The sequence below is a fragment of the Eleginops maclovinus genome, chromosome 23, assembly GCF_036324505.1.
Source record: "Eleginops maclovinus isolate JMC-PN-2008 ecotype Puerto Natales chromosome 23, JC_Emac_rtc_rv5, whole genome shotgun sequence".
In the NCBI taxonomy this organism is placed as follows: domain Eukaryota; kingdom Metazoa; phylum Chordata; class Actinopteri; order Perciformes; family Eleginopidae; genus Eleginops; species Eleginops maclovinus.
Window position 1 is genome coordinate 20898018 of NC_086371.1, and position 17386 is coordinate 20915403.

The window sequence follows — 17386 nt, forward strand, 5'->3', positions numbered from 1 at the left end:
CCTCTCTGTACGCCGTCTCGTCGCCGTCTGTGATCAGGCCGATGACGGTCGTGTCGTCAGCAAACTTGATGATGGTGTTGGAGCTGTGTGTGGCCACGCAGTCGTGCGTGAACAGGGAGTAGAGGAGAGGGCTGAGCACACAACCCTGAGGGGCTCCGGTGTTGAGGGTCAAGGTGGAGGATGTGATGTTCCCCATCCGCACTGCCTGGGATCTGCCCGTTAGGAAGCTCATGATCCAGTCACAGAGGGCGCTGTTGAGCCCAAGGTCCCTGAGCTTAATGATGAGTTTGGAGGGCACAATGGTGTTGAATGCTGAACTGTAGTCAATGAACAGCATTCTCACATAAGTGTTCCTCTGGTCCAATAGCAATGTATTCAACAATAAACTATGTATTTTACATTCCTTAACAAAAGAGGCTCAATATTCTTCTATTTAAATATGATAGATAGATATTGTGGTGGAAATCCAACAATGAAGGGAACAAACAAATGAAACCCGTCCATGTAAGTTTATTAGGTTTCTGTACAGGAAGATCGAACTCAACAAGTAACCGCAAGTCACTGCTGAAGAGTCGATTCTGAGCACAGTCAAAAAGGGTACAGTATTTCACAAAAGTGTGTACCCCCCTCACATTTTTGCAAATATTTTATTATATCTTTTCATGGGACAACACTGAAGATATGAGACTTTGATACAATGTAAAGTAGTCAGTGTACAGCTTGTATAACAGTGTAAATTTGCTGTGCCCTCAAAATAACTCAACACACAGCCATTAATGTCTAAACCGCTGGCAGCAAAAGTGAGTACACCCCTAAGTGAAAATGGCAAATTGTGCCCAAAGTCTCAATATTTGGTGTGGCCACCATTATTTTCCAGAACTGCCTTAACTCTCTTGAGCATAGAGTTCAGTAGAGCTTCACAGGTTGCCACTGGAATCCTCTTCCACTCCTCCATGACGACATCAAGGAGCTGGTGGATGTTAGAGACCTTGCGCTCCTCCACCTTCCGTTTGAGGATGCCCCACAGATGCTCAATCGGGTTTAGGTCTGGAGACATGCTCGGCCATTCCATCACCTTTACTCTCAGTTTCTTTAGCAAGGCAGTGGTCATCTTGGAGGTGTGTTTGGGGTCATTATCATGTTGGAATACTGCCTTGCGGCCCAGTTTCCGTAGAGAGGGGATCAAGCTCTGCTTCAGTATGTTACAGTACATGTTGGCATTCATGGTTCCCTCAATGAACTGTAGCTCCACATAGCCGGCAGCACTTATGCAACCCCAAACCATGACACTCCCGCCACCATGCTTGACTGTAGGCAAGACATACTTGTCTTCATACTCCTCACCTGGTCGCTGCCACACACGCTTGACACCATTTGAACCAAATAAGTTTATCTTGGTCTCATCAGACCTCAGGAGCACTGGTGACTTCAACAACGCAAAAAGACCTGGACGTCCACGGAAGACAACAGTGGTGGATGATCGCAGAATCATTTCCATGGTGAAGAGAATCCCCTTCACAACAGCCAACCAAGTGAAAAACACTCTCCAGGAGGTAGGCGTATCAATGTCCAAGTCTACCATACAGAGAGGACTGCATGAAAGTAAACACAGAGGGTTCACTGCACGGTGCAAGCCACTCATAAGCCTCAAGAATAGAAAGGCTAGATTGGACTTTGCTGAAAAACATCTCAAAAAGCCAGCAGAGTTCTGGAAGAACATTCTTTGGACAGATGAAACCAAGATCAACCTCTACCACAATGAAGGCAAGAAAAAGGTATGGAGAAGGTGTGGTACAGCTTATGATCCAAAGTATACCATATCATCTGTAAAACACGGCGGAGGCAGTGTGATGGCTTGGGCATGCATGGCTGCCAGTGGCACTGGGTCACTAGTGTTCATTGATGATGTGACTCAGGACAGAAGCAGCCCAATGAATTCTGAGGTGTTCAGAGACATACTGTCTGCTCAAATCCAGCCAAATGCAGCCAAATTGATTAGGCGGCATTTCAGATGGACAATGACCCAAAACATACATCCAAAACAACCCAGGAGTTTATTAAAGCAAAGAAGTGGCATATTCTTGAATGACCAAGTCAGTCACCTGATCTCAACCCCATTGAGCATGCATTTCACTTGTTAAAGAGTAAACTTCAGACAGAAAGGCCCACAAACAAACAGCAACTGAAAACCGCTGCCGTAAAGACCTGGCAGAGCATTAAAAAGGAGGAAACCCAGCGTCTGGTGATGTCCATGAGTTCAAGACTTCAGGCAGTCAAAGGGTTTTCAACCAAGTATTAGAAATGAACATTTTATTTTCAGCTATTTAATTTGTCCAATTACTTTTGAGCCCCTGAAATGAAGGGATTGTGTTTAAAAAAGGCTTTAGTTCCTCACATTTTTATGCAATCTTTTTGTTCAACCCACTGAATTAAAGCTGAAAGTCTGCACTTCAACTGCATCTGAATTGTTTCATTTAAAATTCATTGTGGTAATGTACAGCACCAAAATTATTAAAACTTTGTCTCTGTCCAAATAGCTATGGACCTAACTGTATGTGTCTGTAATGGGCACACAATGTGGAAATAATCAGAGAAACATAAGTTTGCAGCAACAAAGTCTATTTTATTTAGAGAGAATCTGGCAGGGCCTTTCAATAATAAAGACCTACTGCATAATGACATCAATATATAACAATAAAATACTAAAAGTACTTCAGTTTATTTTTCTTTCCTCTTCAGAACATTAATGAAAGCGTCTTTGGGAACTTCCACGTTGCCAATGCGCCGCATCCTCTTCTTACCCTCCGCCTGTCTCTTCAGCAGCTTCATCTTCCGTGTTATGTCACCTCCGTACTACCAGGACAAACAAAATACACAGATTTCAACGTGTGTTGGTTAGTGGTGCATTTGTAAATTCAGCAACTTTTGAGCGTTAAAATCCCACTTACACATTTAGCCAGAACATTTTTTCTGAACGCCTTTATCCTGAAAGAGACAAATACAATTCATTGTTCTTTATGTACTATATATGCATTGTTTTGAATCTTATATAAGTCTAACAAAGCCTTTAGCGGCCTGTTATACTTACGTTTCCCTCGCAATGACCTTGCTTCCAATAGCTGCCTGTATAGCCACCTCAAACATCTGCCTCGGTATGGAGTCTTTGAGTCGCTCACACATGGCTTTCCCCATGTTGTACGCGCGCTCTCTGCAATGAAAACACACCGGTTAGTAACAAAAAACTACCAGCAAGAAGCGCAATCCATCAAAAAACTCAACATACAACAGCTGATAAATGCAGGTAGGACATTCAGTCAATCAATCAATCAATCAATCAATGTGTATTTATATAACCCAATATCACAAATTTGACATTTCTCTCAGTGGACTTTACCCTTTGTACAGAAGATGAATATGACACCCTCTGTCCTTAGACCCTCGCATCGGACAAAGACAAACTTCAGAAGAAACCCCAAAGTTAATGGCGGAAAAAAGGAAGGAAAGGAGGGATCCTTCTCCCAGGACGGAGAGACGTGCAATAGATAGTCGTCAATATAGCAGCTTACAATAAACACTGCAAATTTTGAAAAACCCACATTTTGTTTGGAACAATTGCAGGTAAAATGCTAACAAAGCAATGATCTAAGGAAGGGTTGTTATATTCAGCATTAAAAACTCAAGTCAATTCATGTGAAAGAAACTTCAGAAGATTGGAAATTGTTTTCATAAATGTGGGACTTTTGCCGGAGAATTTTTGAGATTTTTCTCAATAATTTCTATCATTAAAAAACAAATCCAAAACTATTTTCCGAGATAACTTTCAAAAAATGTTCTGTTAATTTACAACTGTAGTTCTGTTATTTTCTGAAACATTAACCGCCTTTTTTTTGTTCACATACAATTACCCTAATACGCCGTTGTACTTTATAAGAGTTTGTAAGAGTATTTTATTTTTTTTTACTTTGGACAGACATACTTAGCACTAGCTCCAAACACACAGACAGAAAGTGGTATTCATCCTTTCAACTCAGCAAAAATGAATAAAGATATTTCCCAAAATGTCAAACTATTCCTTTATTCATTATAGCAAGGCAAAGCATTAGAACGCATTAGACTACACATTTTAGAACTTACAACACAACTGTCTGCCGTTCATATAAAGTACTTTGGATAAGTACTTGTACTATACAGATGTAACCAAGCCTCACTTGAGCTACTCTGCTCTGTGATTGGTCGCTTTAGGATAACGTGTAGCTCCAAGCCTTACAGCATAAATGGTCATAAAGCAGCCGTTGTTGGTGAAGCATAGCACTCTTCAATTACTATAGTCCGTGCTGCCTTTGGTAGCAAGTACATTCAATTCAGATCTGCTGTGCGTCATCATTTTTGGCCCCTGAGTTTACTCTTATGTCCTTGTCACAAATGGAACAAAGTCCTTGTCTGCTGGGTAAAGTCGTTGTAATATATAATGTCACCACTGGCTGCCGATAGGTCATTTTTTAATGTTATCCTTGGTGTTGAATTACATTTCATGCTCCATAGGCTGAGAAGAATTACTATAGTAATGAGGGACAATACAACCTTGAAATTATGTAAACTCGTAAAATCTACCAGTGATAACAATGAACTACAGGAGCCTGCTGGGACAAAGAGAAATAGGAAATCCTGTTAAGCAGCGCCAGGGTTACTCCTCCTGAGACAAGTGAGGATCTCCTTCTATTCTAAATGTTCAGTGAAAAAAGGAAAAGGTGTATACCTGTGCACAATGGTGATGAGTTCTTCCACAGGTTCCCCGTTCAGCAGGATATTCATCTTTATCAGATCAGCAGCCTGGTAGCCTGCGTTCTCATAGTCGAAGCTACAGGAGATAGAATAATATAAAGCCATAAGGAATACAATATTATTATTTATTCATCCGCACTCAAAACAAACCTTGAAATGCATATTAAGTGTTTACAATGTGGACCCAGTGGTGGAAAGTGTATTTACTCAAGTACTGTACTTAAGAACAAATTTTAGGTACTTCATTTTATACTACTTAATACATTTTATGTGCAACGGTTTTAGCAAATGTTGTACTTTTTACACTCTGGGTTTATTTTAAAGATTTATTTTACTTCATACATTCAGATTCAACAGTTCAAAACAATAGAATTATTATTTGGCAAAGATTAAAACCATCCAACACTATATTTAACTAACTATAACCGAGTGTGTAAATACAATTTTTTGGGAATTAAGAGGTTCCAAATATTTGTATAAATGTATTTATATAAACCCTTTAAAATATTTGAATATTTTATACTTTTTTTTGTGCAATGAGTAGTTTTACTTCTTGTACTGTACTTTAGGTACCTTTTCCTAATCATACTCAAACATTTTTATTTAAGTACTATTTTAAAATAGTACATTCACTTGAAATTGGTTATTTTTATAGTGTTTCACAGTACTTTTAAAGAATCGGAATATTTTACAACCACTGTGTGTATCACATGTATTTATCCATAGCAACAGTGTTGGAGAGTCCACACAAGAAAAACTGAAACGCTGACATTAATTAAATGTATTATGTCAACACATTTCACATAGCTGTATTAGGATAGTTGAAAGCAATAATATTAAGTTGAACGTAATATTTCTTTATTTAAACTAATTATTATTACTCTCAATAACCTAATACAGTTATGTGAAATCTGTTGAGATAATACATTTAATTAAAGTCAGCGTTTGCATTTTTTAAGTGTTTAAGTGATAACATTTTGAAATAAAAAGTAGTTTAAAATACTTTTCCTATGTAGGGCTAGTTAACCAAACTAGATTTCTGTGTACTTAGCAGTAATTCATCTTCTTCAGTATGAAGTAATTGGTAGCCTCCCCAGCGCTTTGCAGCACTTGCGTAGATGTACCTGGCGTATCCAGAGGACATTGATTTGAGCAGGTCGTAGAAATCCACAACGATTTCATTCAAAGGGAAGAGGTACTTCATCATGACTCGCTGGTCGTCTATGTACACCATGTTCTTCTGGATCCCTCTGCGATTCTTTACAGAATCAACAATAAGACATCATTTCACATTCATTTACACTGCCAACAATTCAAGGAAACATAATAAACAAGGAGACACTTCTCTTGTGTGGAAGAGCCCTAAATTAATGTGTGAATGTTCCATGTTGCTCTTACCAAGGCGAGGGTCATGATCTTGCCGGTGTAGGTGTCCGGAGTGAGAATGGTCCCCAGCACCATAGGCTCCAAATACTCTGACACAACGGATCTGTCTGGGAAATGAGACGGGTTCACCACAGTGATCTCCTCACTGCCATGTTCCTGCAAGGAGAACAGATAACATATAAACCTCAAAATAAAACTGGCCTCAAAATCGTTCATGGTTTAAAACTCATATTCCTTCCAACAAAACACTCATTCCCAATCTGTCTCTGAGGTTATAGTCACAAATACATAATAAACCGGGTATTACACTTTAAAGACCTAAACATTGTGCATTTGTGGTTTTAATATACATTTTAAGTCTTCATTTTCACTAAATTACTGCTAATGGGATAACAACTTTTTGTTGCTTTCAGGCCTTCAAATTATTATATACAAAGCATGTTGATTTTCCTCCAAAGTATTCTATATATACTTTAAGTAATCAGGAAATTATATTAGCATCATTGACAAGTGAGACAGAAAAATATCATAATGGTTATGACATACAAGTTAGTAATACAAATCAACTAATATTTAATTACAAATACAGTAGACAAAACCACAAGACACTACTGTATACTGTAGATTTATTTCTCCTGAAGTATCCTTGACGTCGTATAAAAAGGAAGAAATAGCAAGCATATTTTGTAACACCAAAACCAAATCAACAGAAGCTCTAAACAAATATAAAAATTGCCCTTGCAATACCAGTGTGACCAGTCACATTCCACTCTTAACACTTCCATAAAAATATGACACATAATCTGTCTTTTCAACATTAAAAGTGAACAACAGGAACATCAGGCGGAACCGTCTCTCACCTTGATGAGTTTGGGTGAAGAGAAGACGGCCTTGTAGGGAACAGTGGGTGCTGTTACGATCACCGAGGCGTTGTATTCCTGCTCAAGCCTCTGGTTGAACACCTCCATATGCAGAAGACCCAGGAAGCCCAGTCTGCAGGGGCACAGGAACACTTCCATTTTATAACTGATATTCATTCTTTCTCTTACAAAAAGCATGTTTAGAAAGAGTTTAACTGTGAGTAAGAGTCACAGAGAAGACTTAAAAGATGAATATTCCAGCGCAGTGTCATTGTTCTGAATAATCTAAATCATTACCACTAAAAATCATATTCAATTTCATCGCATGGACAAATATGACCCGTCAAAATCAATGATCACACACAGGGTATGCTATGCTCTTAAAAAGTTGTTGATTTTTCTTATAAATCAAATCATGTGATGCCCAAGTTTGTGAAGAAATGTATGAAACTACATTTGGTTACTTTAATGAACAGCAGATCCTTTTCTGCAGCACTTTGCTACATCATCACCACAAATGTGTCTTTTGTTGGCTGTCACATTATGAGCCACTCCTCTGTTCTGTGATATCACATCATGTTATTTGGAGTGTGGATGGAGCAGCTAGCTTTTTGCCTGCCATCATGTCGACAGAACTGGAAAAGCATTGGTTGAGGCTTTTCAGTATCATTAGGCGGTTATTTTGGCATTCTTTTGATGTGTTTATAGCCACGAAATCTCAGCAAAATATGTTAATTTTGGGTTTACAATACTGTAGTAAACAAGATTCTTTCAGCCAACATGTGACATGCTAGAGACAGCTCTGTGTGTGTTTCTGGAAGACGTTTTGAACTCGGACACGATAGCGTTCGGTTTCCCAACATATCTGTAACTCTGTAACAACATGCACAACGCAGCAGGAGTGGTTATTTCAGTTCGGATGGAGAAAACGTTGCCGGCACATTTAGTTTGAGCAACACAAGTAAACAAATGATGCCGCGGTCAAACTCGGGTGAGTCCTGCGAGGCAGAAATGTGCTCCTTGTACGCAACATTAGGACCTATATTTCATTCTAATTCAAAGCAGGGATCCTCACCTCCAGCCGGCTCCCAGGGCCATACTGCTGTCTCTCTGCACTGTGACACTGGAGTCATTCAACGTCAGTCTGTCGATGGCACTGCGAAGGGCCGGGTACTCCGACTGGTCCATGGGATACATGCCTGGGGGCCAGGAAACAAATATGTAGATTGCACAATCTCAGAAAAAAAGAGCTGTTTCATTTATTGTGTAAAGCACTAAGTGCACCTACTGTGCTAGCTAGGGAGACACGACATGCACGAAGGGCTTTTAGCTTTGAATACATCCATTTGCGGATTATGAAAGAAGCAATACAAAAAAAAAACACTTACTCTAAGAGCAAGACATAACGACTTGTATTCAATGTGAGTGTCTTTGTTGTGGTTTTGTGCATCTTTGTATTCTTTTTGGAGTGCATTTACAGTGGGGCAAAAAAGTATTTAGTCAGCCACCAATTGTGCAAGTTCTCCCATTTAAAAAGATGAGAGAGGCCTGTCATTTTTATCATAGGTATACCTCAACTATGAGAGACAGAATGAGAAAACAAAATCCAGGAAATCACATTGTAGGATTTTTAATGAATTAATTGGTAAATTCCTCGGTAAAATAAGTATTTGGTCACCTACAAACAAGCAAGATTTCTGGCTCTCACAGACCTGTAACTTCTTCTTTAAGAGGCTCCTCTGTCCTCCACTCGTTACCTGTATTAATGGCCCCTTTTTGAACTCGTTATCAGTATAAAAGACACCTGTCCACAAACTCAAACAGTCATACTCCAAACTCCACTATGGCCAAGACCAAAGAGCTGTCAAAGGAGACCAGAGACAAAATTGTAGACCTGCACCAGGCTGGGAAAACTGAATCTGCAATAGGTAAGCAGCTTGGTGTGAAGAAATCAACTGTGGGGGCAATTATTAGAAAATGGAAGACATACAAGACCACAGCTAATCTCCCTCGATCTGGGGCTCTATGCAAGATCTCACCCCGTGGGGTCAAAATGATCACAAGAACGGTGAGCAAAAATCCCAGAACCACACGGGGGGACCTAGTGAATGACCTGCAGAGAGCTGGGACCAAAGTAACAGAGGCTACCATCAGTAACACACTACGCTGCCAGGGACTTAAATCCTGCAGTTCCAGACGTGTCCCCCTGCTTAAGCCAGTACATGTCCAGGCCCGTCTGAAGTTTGCTAGAGGGCATTTGGATGATCCAGAAGAGGATTGGGAGAATGTCATAAGGTCAGATGAAACCAAAATAGAACTTTTTGGTAAAAACTCAACTCGTCGTGTTTGGAGGAGAAAGAATGCAGAGTTGCATCCAAAGAACACCATACCTACTGTGAAGCATGGGGGTGGAAACATCATGCTTTGGGGCTGTTTTTCTGCAAAGGGACCAGGACGACTGATCCGTGGAAAGGAAAGAATGAATGGGGCCATGTATCGTGAGATTTTGAGTGAAAACCTCATTCCATCAGCAAGGGCACTGAAGATGAAGCGTGGCTGGGTCTTTCAGCATGACAATGATCCCAAACACACTGCCAGGGCAAAGAAGGAGTTGCTTCGTAAGAAGCATTTCAAGGTCCTGGAGTGGCCTAGCCAGTCTCCAGATCTCAACCCCATAGAAAATCTTTGGAGGGAGTTGAAAGTCCGTGTTGCCCAGCGACAGCCCCAAAACATCACTGCTTTAGAGGAGATCTGCATGGAGGAATGGGCCAAAATACCAGCAACAGTGTGTGAAAACCTGGTGAAGACTGACAGAAAACGTTTGACCTCTGTCATTGCCAACAAAGGGTATATAACAAAGTATTGAGATGAACTTTTGTTATTGACCAAATACTTATTTTCCACAATAATTTGAAAATAAATTCATTAAAAATCCTACAATGTGATTTCCTGGATTTTCTTTTCTCATTCTGTCTCTCATAGTTGAGGTATACCTATGATAAAAATTACAGGCCTCTCTCATCTTTTTAAATGGGAGAACTTGCACAATTGGTGGCTGACTAAATACTTTTTTGTCCCACTGTAAATGTGCCTGTATAGTCATTTTATGTTTCTTTGAAGTCACTAGTCTCTCTTTGTAGTGTTTCTGTTTCTCTTTGTCTCATTGTGGTCTTTTTGTTGTCTTTTTATATACGTTAGTAGTCATTGTGTGAGTCTTTGTAGTCGGCTTTAGTCTCTAGGTATTTTTTAGTCTCTTTGTTTTCATTTTGAGTGTCTGTATAGTCGTGTTAAGTCTCTGAAGTCATTTAAGGCTAAGGAGTCTCCTCCTGGTTTGTACATGTCTGTTTGAGTGACATTAAATAGTTAGAAGCCATGGGTAATTATGGTAATGGATAAAAAGTAAAATATTTTTAAAGAATCATCAACTCCAGTTCACATTTTCACAGAGATTTGTATCTTGACAGCAGGAAGCAGATAATCAAAAAATCTCACCAGCAAAGACCATTGCTTTGGCGGGTTTAAACCCCGGAAGAGCTTCCACTGGGTGTTCTTGGAGGTAGAGAGTGTCCCCAATCTGGGCCTCCTTCACGTCCTTCATCCCTGATATTATGTAGCCTACTTGACCTGCAAACCTATACAAAAACACAAGGAGAGGAACAGATTCAAAGGTAAAACCCCTTCAGTGCATGCCGTGTCTCACAAGCTAGGAAAGTAAGTGCACTTAGTGCTTTACACAATAAATGAAAGAGTTATTTTTTCTGATCTTCACCGCTGACCTTTTCAACATGCAACAAATCAGATAACAGCTGTATGTAGCAGCACAAGCTAGCAGGGGACGTAACCATAAAAACAACTGGCTGTTTGCACCGCCAGGTTCCTTGTCCAACCCCAGAAAAATGCATATCATGCAAATGCAGCTTAATAAAACAATTTATTATCGATTGTTTGATGTATAAACATTTTAAAAAATGTATACCATGCCAACTAAAATGTCTTGAAGCCTAAGATAATGAGTTTATTATCATACAAGTCTAAAAAGCAGCAACAACTGAGAAGATTGAACCAGAATGTTTGGCACTTCCGATTAAAAACACAACTAAATGACCAAAATTAACGACCAACATAGTTGCAAATGATATATTCTTTATATAAGATCAGCTGCATAGGATGACTGAAGTGAAAGAAGTGACTAGAGAGGAGAAAGAGTGAACGGCACATACAGCTTCTGTGTCGGGTGCTCAGCTGGCCGGAGGAGCCCCAGCTCGTTGACCTCGTAGGTTTTCCCGAGATACGCAGACACGATCCTGTCCCCTTTTTTGACGCGACCCCCGAACAGAGCAATGTTGGCCACCACCCCTCTGTAGTGGTCGAAGTTGGAGTCAAACACAAGGGCTTTAAATGGCTCATCAATACTTGCCACGGGCCTGAGAAGACAAGCGCAAATAAAAGAGCTTCACCTTTATGTGTCAAACGTGTTTCCTGAGAGAAATAAGACTGAATGAAGCTTCTTACGGGGGAATTCTCTCCACCACCGCTTGGAGAACCTGTTCAATGTTTGTTCCAAGCTTAGCTGAAATCTTAACCAAGATGGAATCACAAATTAGGAGGGAACATTTCTAAGCAATAATGAAATACAGCTTACATTTACTCCGACTCACCCTAATGCATTCCTCAGTTGGAATATCGAAAACCTTTTCAATCTGTGACTCCACTCGTTCTGGATCAGCATTTTTTAAATCAATCTGAGGGGAAAAAGTACAATTAAAATGACACGCTTAATAGTAGTCAAGCAGACAAATAACAAAGGGATAAAGATATTTGTACCTTGTTGATGACAGGGATGATGGCCATCTGAGCTTCAAAAGCCAGGTAGAAGTTAGCAACTGTCTGCGCCTGAATCCCCTTCACATGACAGCAAAAATATTACATTACGAGTACATCAACAATAATTTACTGAGTGAAAAGAGAGCAACGATTCTGGGTTTGTACCTGATTGGCGTCGACAATCAACAGGACACCTTGGCAGGCTGAAATCGATCGAGAAACCTCGTAACTGAAGTCAACATGACCCTATAGAAAAGAGAATCACCGGAGATTTGGAGATTTACTGTTGGTCATATCACTGTCACACAAGACAAAAGAATAGTTCTCCTATTTTAATTTTCATATTGCTAACTTCAAGTCTTTAGAACAACACCAGAATAGAACAATTCAAGAACAAACATTTTTGGTGTTGGAATTGGTTTAAAGAGGAAAAACTCAAAAAGGAAGGATCTGGTAAATGAAATATATAGAACTGAAAAAATATCCATGACAATTACAAGACATCACATCCAGCTTAACACTGACCGGCGTGTCGATGAGGTTCAGGAGGTACTGCTCTCCCTCGTGGCTGTAGATTAGCGAGGCCGTCTGCGCCTTCACTGTGATCCCCCTCTCTCGCTCCACCTGAAGCTTGTCCAACACCTGCTTGTTCTTGTCAGTCTTTGCTATGGCACCTGTTTGTCAGTGACATCCATAAAAAATCTGAATCAGAAATCCTTTATTTGTCCCACAGTAGAGATATTAACATTGTTACAGCAAAGGGGACAAAGCAGATAAAAGACAAATAAATGAGGGTAGTAATAAATTAAAGAGGCCCTATTATGCTTTTTGGGGTTTTCCATTTCCTGTAGTGTGTTATATAAGTTTTAGTGCATGTAAATGGTCTGCAAAGACTAAAATCTATTTGTTCCCTCCAGGGGAAGTTTCTCTCCTACACACTCCCCCTCTGGAAGAAATGCCTCAATTGGACTCTTTTGTTTACTTCTGTAACATAGTGACATTACTATGTGACACTCTTGCTTCTATTGGCTAGCGCTCCAATACAATGTACATGATAGGCTCAGGGGTGGGACATCATTAAGCGGTTGACCATTCACAACAGAGCCAGCCAGCTAACCAATCAGAGCAGACTGGGCTCTGGTTTCAGACAGAGGGTGAAAAGAGCAAAGGCAGTATGATAAAATAAAGAGCTTTCTGAATACTTAGCCATGTAAACATGTCACAGTAGAGGCACAAAATACAAATATGAACCAGATTCTGAGCATAATAGGGCCCCTTTAAAACTAAGTTGGAAAAAAGCTGATGTGCTCATGTGATGAGGAATCTTACCTGTCATTTCCAACAGCCTGTCAGCCAACGTGCTTTTTCCATGGTCAATATGAGCGATGATGCAAAAATTCCTGATTCTTTCCACAGGGAACTTAGACAGGTCAATAGTATCCTTAAAGGCAAAAGGAAAGTCTGCAGATTATTATGAGAGCCATTTAACAACTGCTGAGTGTGACAGTAAAAAGTGTCTATTAATACTGGTTGAGCAAATAATAAACAAATGATAATATTAGGGGATAGAATTTCTTTAACAGTATTCTAATAAAGTACTAAAAGTAAAATTACCACTTCTGACAAACAAAAGAAAACTAAATCTTTCAGTTTATTATTAAAAAACACAAGCAAAATGTAAGTAGAGATACATGGTTTTCAAATGGACATGAAGGGTAAGAAAGATTTTAGTAAAAGAGCTGTCTGATTAAGGTAGTGAAGTAAAAAGTGCTAGTCAATGGTTTAGTTATTAAGTAGGGCAATAATGACACAAAGAATAGAAATACTAGTACCCTGAATATGTGCTTAAGTACAGCTCTTGCTTCCAGCCCCTATCTGTATAAGGGCTGCTTATTGATTTAAAACTACTGTATTACAGAATGATGAACGGAGATGAACTCACAGAGACCATTCATATGTTCCAGTATTAGTCTGTCAGCCTACCTTGTCTGTTTTAGTGCTTAGCATCCTGCTCGAGAATACAGGCAGGCCTTTCATCCATCGGTGTCTTAACAGTGTGTAGGTCATATTACAGCTTTGTATTTTCCTTCTGTACTCTTTGAACTGTAAAACACGTCTTAATAGTGGTGTGTCACAGCACCGCCTCACTAGAGAAAGCGACATGTTGTCGTTAAGCTGCAGTCAGTTACGGCATGAAGGATAAACAGTCCAAACTGTGCGCTGGAGTTAGCTAGCTAGCTAACTAACGTTCAAATACTTCTGTAAAGTCATTATTAAAATGTAGACTGTGGCCACATTGACTGAACATTATATGCTGGCACGGCGAAACGAAACAGGTATATTTTAAAGTAAATAGTACTGAAATAACCCCGGTGCATGAGTTCTTAGGGTGCTGACATTTTGGGTGACAGTTCACCTGCAAAGACTTCTGGGAAATGTTGTCGATTTTCCAACCGGAGATGATAAAAACAAACAAGAGAACTATAAGTATTACTTCCGGTTTCATTTATGCCGATCAAAACAAATGAATCGACAACGCTTTCCTTTCACATTTTCCTTACATAAATATTCTACTGTTGCTCTTTGCTGTATCGAAAGGCTTTTTTTAAAATGCCAAATAGCTTTGCTTAGCTAACCTCAAATGCTGTCAACGTTGTCTCCCTTTAATGATATTTTTTAAATGATATTAAGGTTAAACATTGCTGCAGCCTGTTTACTTTTATAGTTTGATAGGCTCCTTAAAAGTGTAACGGTGCACATTTAGAATAATGTAATGATATGGACTACGTAAATCGATATTTTTGAAAGATTTGAAAAGCATGGGAGGAGGATGATCTTGACACATTTTTATCTTTGGAAATCCTCGGCAGACGGAAGTCCCGCCTACTCAAGCTGTTAGATGAAGGATAAAAATGGATATCAGTTACTATGACAACGAAGCTACCTCTTGCACAAGAATAGATTACTGCTTCTCTTCTTTGTGCAACCAGAGGTAATAAGCCTCCATTAGCCCTAGCTTCTGCCTGTCATGTAATCATTGCTTCTTTCTTTTTTACTTTTAAGGTTTGTATAGCCTACTGAGGATTGAATTCGAGTCCCAGACCTAATGATCATATTTCCCTAAAAATTGTACAACCTTAATAATCTCACTGTCCATTAAACAACATCACCTACACACACGCTTCCTGTTTTGAAGACATTTACAGATTCCTCAATCTTATACATAGCGTCCTCTGCACAATCATACATTTTTACCAAAAACAAACCAAACATAAAATGGAACATAATATTAGATCAATGATAATAAATAACCATTAACCTAATTTTGGTGGTGTTTGTGTTTGTGACTTCCTGCCATAACTTTTTGTTTGGCAGATGACAACTTGGATTGGAAACAGTGTTCCACCTACCACAGGGTGTTGTAGGTGGAATTCATATGCTTCCAAACGTTTTGATTTCCTCTAAAAAAAATACCTCAAGAGGGTCATTTTAGAAAAACCCTTTCTGCTAAATTTGATGTTCGCATACAACAAAACTTCCCTCTCAGGTATGATGAATGATGTATTTTTCTAAGATTACAGGAGATTAAAAGGTGTGTGAATTGAAACAAAACCAGCTGTTTAGGTTTAGAAGAAATTCATGGTTTGGGTTAAAATAGGTATGTTTGTTATGTAACTTAAGTTATGTACTTAAAATATGTTACATATATCAACAATAATAATACATTTGATTTGTATTGCACTTTTAATTTCAGCAACCTCAAAGTGCTACAGAGCAGGAAAACAAATTAGTTAAAAGGAGAACCTATAAAAGACATTTAGCAAAATGCTTTTTTTTAAAGACAAACTACCTTACGTATACGATCGCACCTACTTTTACCTACCATGATCTTTTAATAAACCTCACGAAGAAGTTGTCAACTCTGACTTTTGGATTGACAATGGGCACGAATGGGCAGAAGTAGTCTTCTTGGTGAATGTCCTGTGTTTATTTGATCCATCCCAACAGATCTCCCAATTGTTAGTACTTTTAGCCTCCTTAATGCTTTGCGCAGTGAAGCGTTTGCCTGACAGCAGCATTGTATCAAGTTTCCTGAAAACAAAACAATCAAATCATGTATTTTGATTCCACATAACCTTTCTTAGGCTTAGCTTTTCCCAGGTTAATTCTCCAGGAGTGCACTGGCCTGTTCTCTTGTTACTACAAATAAATCTAATTTAGAATCAGGTCTTTAGTCACTGTCCAATTTAAAGCAGCAGCTTGAAACCACTACTTATTCTCTTCACTTGGACTTTCTGTTAAGAGTTGAACTCAGGAGTTGAACCCTACAAAATGCATGCTATTAGTTTTCCTATCTGACACTTTGAATACATTTCAATGATCTTCAACTATGAAGATTGCCAGGACATGTATGTAATAATCCCTGCTCTGCCTTGCAGTTAGACACCTCCCATCCATCAGGATCGATTTCTGTCAGGCCACAGCCTCTGAGAGGATGAGCAGGTTCAGCTGTGGTCTGAGGCGATGGAGTTCGAAGAAGAGGAGACCTCACACCGCGCTTGAGTGGTGGAAAGATCCGGCCAGAAAATGAAACTTTAGCGAGCGCTGCATTACAGCTCAGTGCCACAGGGCTTTTTCTGTGGGTTTTACCAACACACTCATAATGACAGTCCCTGGCAGCGTCCAAGCATTCGTGACAGCATCCTCTCTGCTAAAGAGGCGCTTAGTTGGCTCACTCACGCTCCCATGATCTGATGGGCTGCTGGGAATTTGGGGTTATACGGAGATAAAATGGAAGTTTTTTGGACACTGCAGATTCCAATGGGCTTGTTTTCTTTGGACGGTTTGGATGGCATGAAGTGTGTTCATCCATTGTTTGGAGAAACATATTGCTGTAGATGAAGCCAACAGCAAAACATCAATGTCAGCTTAAGTGTACACTACAATTTCACTGCCTTACAGTATCAGCTAATTGCGGTGGCCAATGGGGGCAAATGGCCCAAAACACTTACATTAGGAGGAATGTTCTAAAACATATGCGAATTAAGAAACATCTTCAGCTGTTTCTAACACATGCTTAGCATTTTCAAAACATTTACGAGTTTAATAAAAGCGCTGTAAATACAAAACGCTGAAGGAAGCTCAAAAAACATTCAGGCAGTATGTCTCTCACGTATAGTTAGTCTCTTTCATAATTGTAAGAGTTTTGAAATGACTAGGTTAGCTACATTAGCTAGCTAGCTTTAGTAAACAACAAGTTTCGTCAAGTTAGTCAGTGTTTTTAATTTGGTGAAGATGTTATGCATGTGTTCTGGCACATTTTTGTTTTTATATTTGCATCGTTTCTGCAGATCATTTTGGGCCGTTGTAGTTTGTTGCCCCTGTCTGCCACCATAGATAATGGGACAGTATGACATTATCATATTTGTGTCATCTTCTAAAAACTGGCATCAGTCAGGCTCTAATTCAAAAACATGGCACGCACTAGATATAAAGAATTGAAATGATATGTTTTATTAGAAACTGTGCACCGA

General features: G+C 39.4%; 1 protein-coding gene across 1 annotated transcript; it reads right to left on the minus strand.

Moving 5' to 3' along the window:
• Positions 1-2624: 2624 nt before the first annotated feature.
• Positions 2625-14271, minus strand: guf1 (GTP binding elongation factor GUF1). Its single transcript, XM_063875870.1, has 17 exons — positions 13836-14271; positions 13182-13293; positions 12378-12526; positions 12018-12098; positions 11853-11930; positions 11687-11770; positions 11541-11605; positions 11249-11452; positions 10521-10660; positions 8104-8227; positions 7029-7161; positions 6181-6324; positions 5907-6040; positions 4757-4858; positions 3089-3208; positions 2949-2985; positions 2625-2853 (listed from the first exon to the last, which is right to left on the minus strand). The coding sequence occupies exons 1-17, from the start codon at positions 14013-14015 to the stop codon at positions 2719-2721; spliced, it is 2022 nt and encodes a 673-aa protein (XP_063731940.1). The 5' UTR covers positions 14016-14271; the 3' UTR covers positions 2625-2718.
• Positions 14272-17386: the final 3115 nt, after the last annotated feature.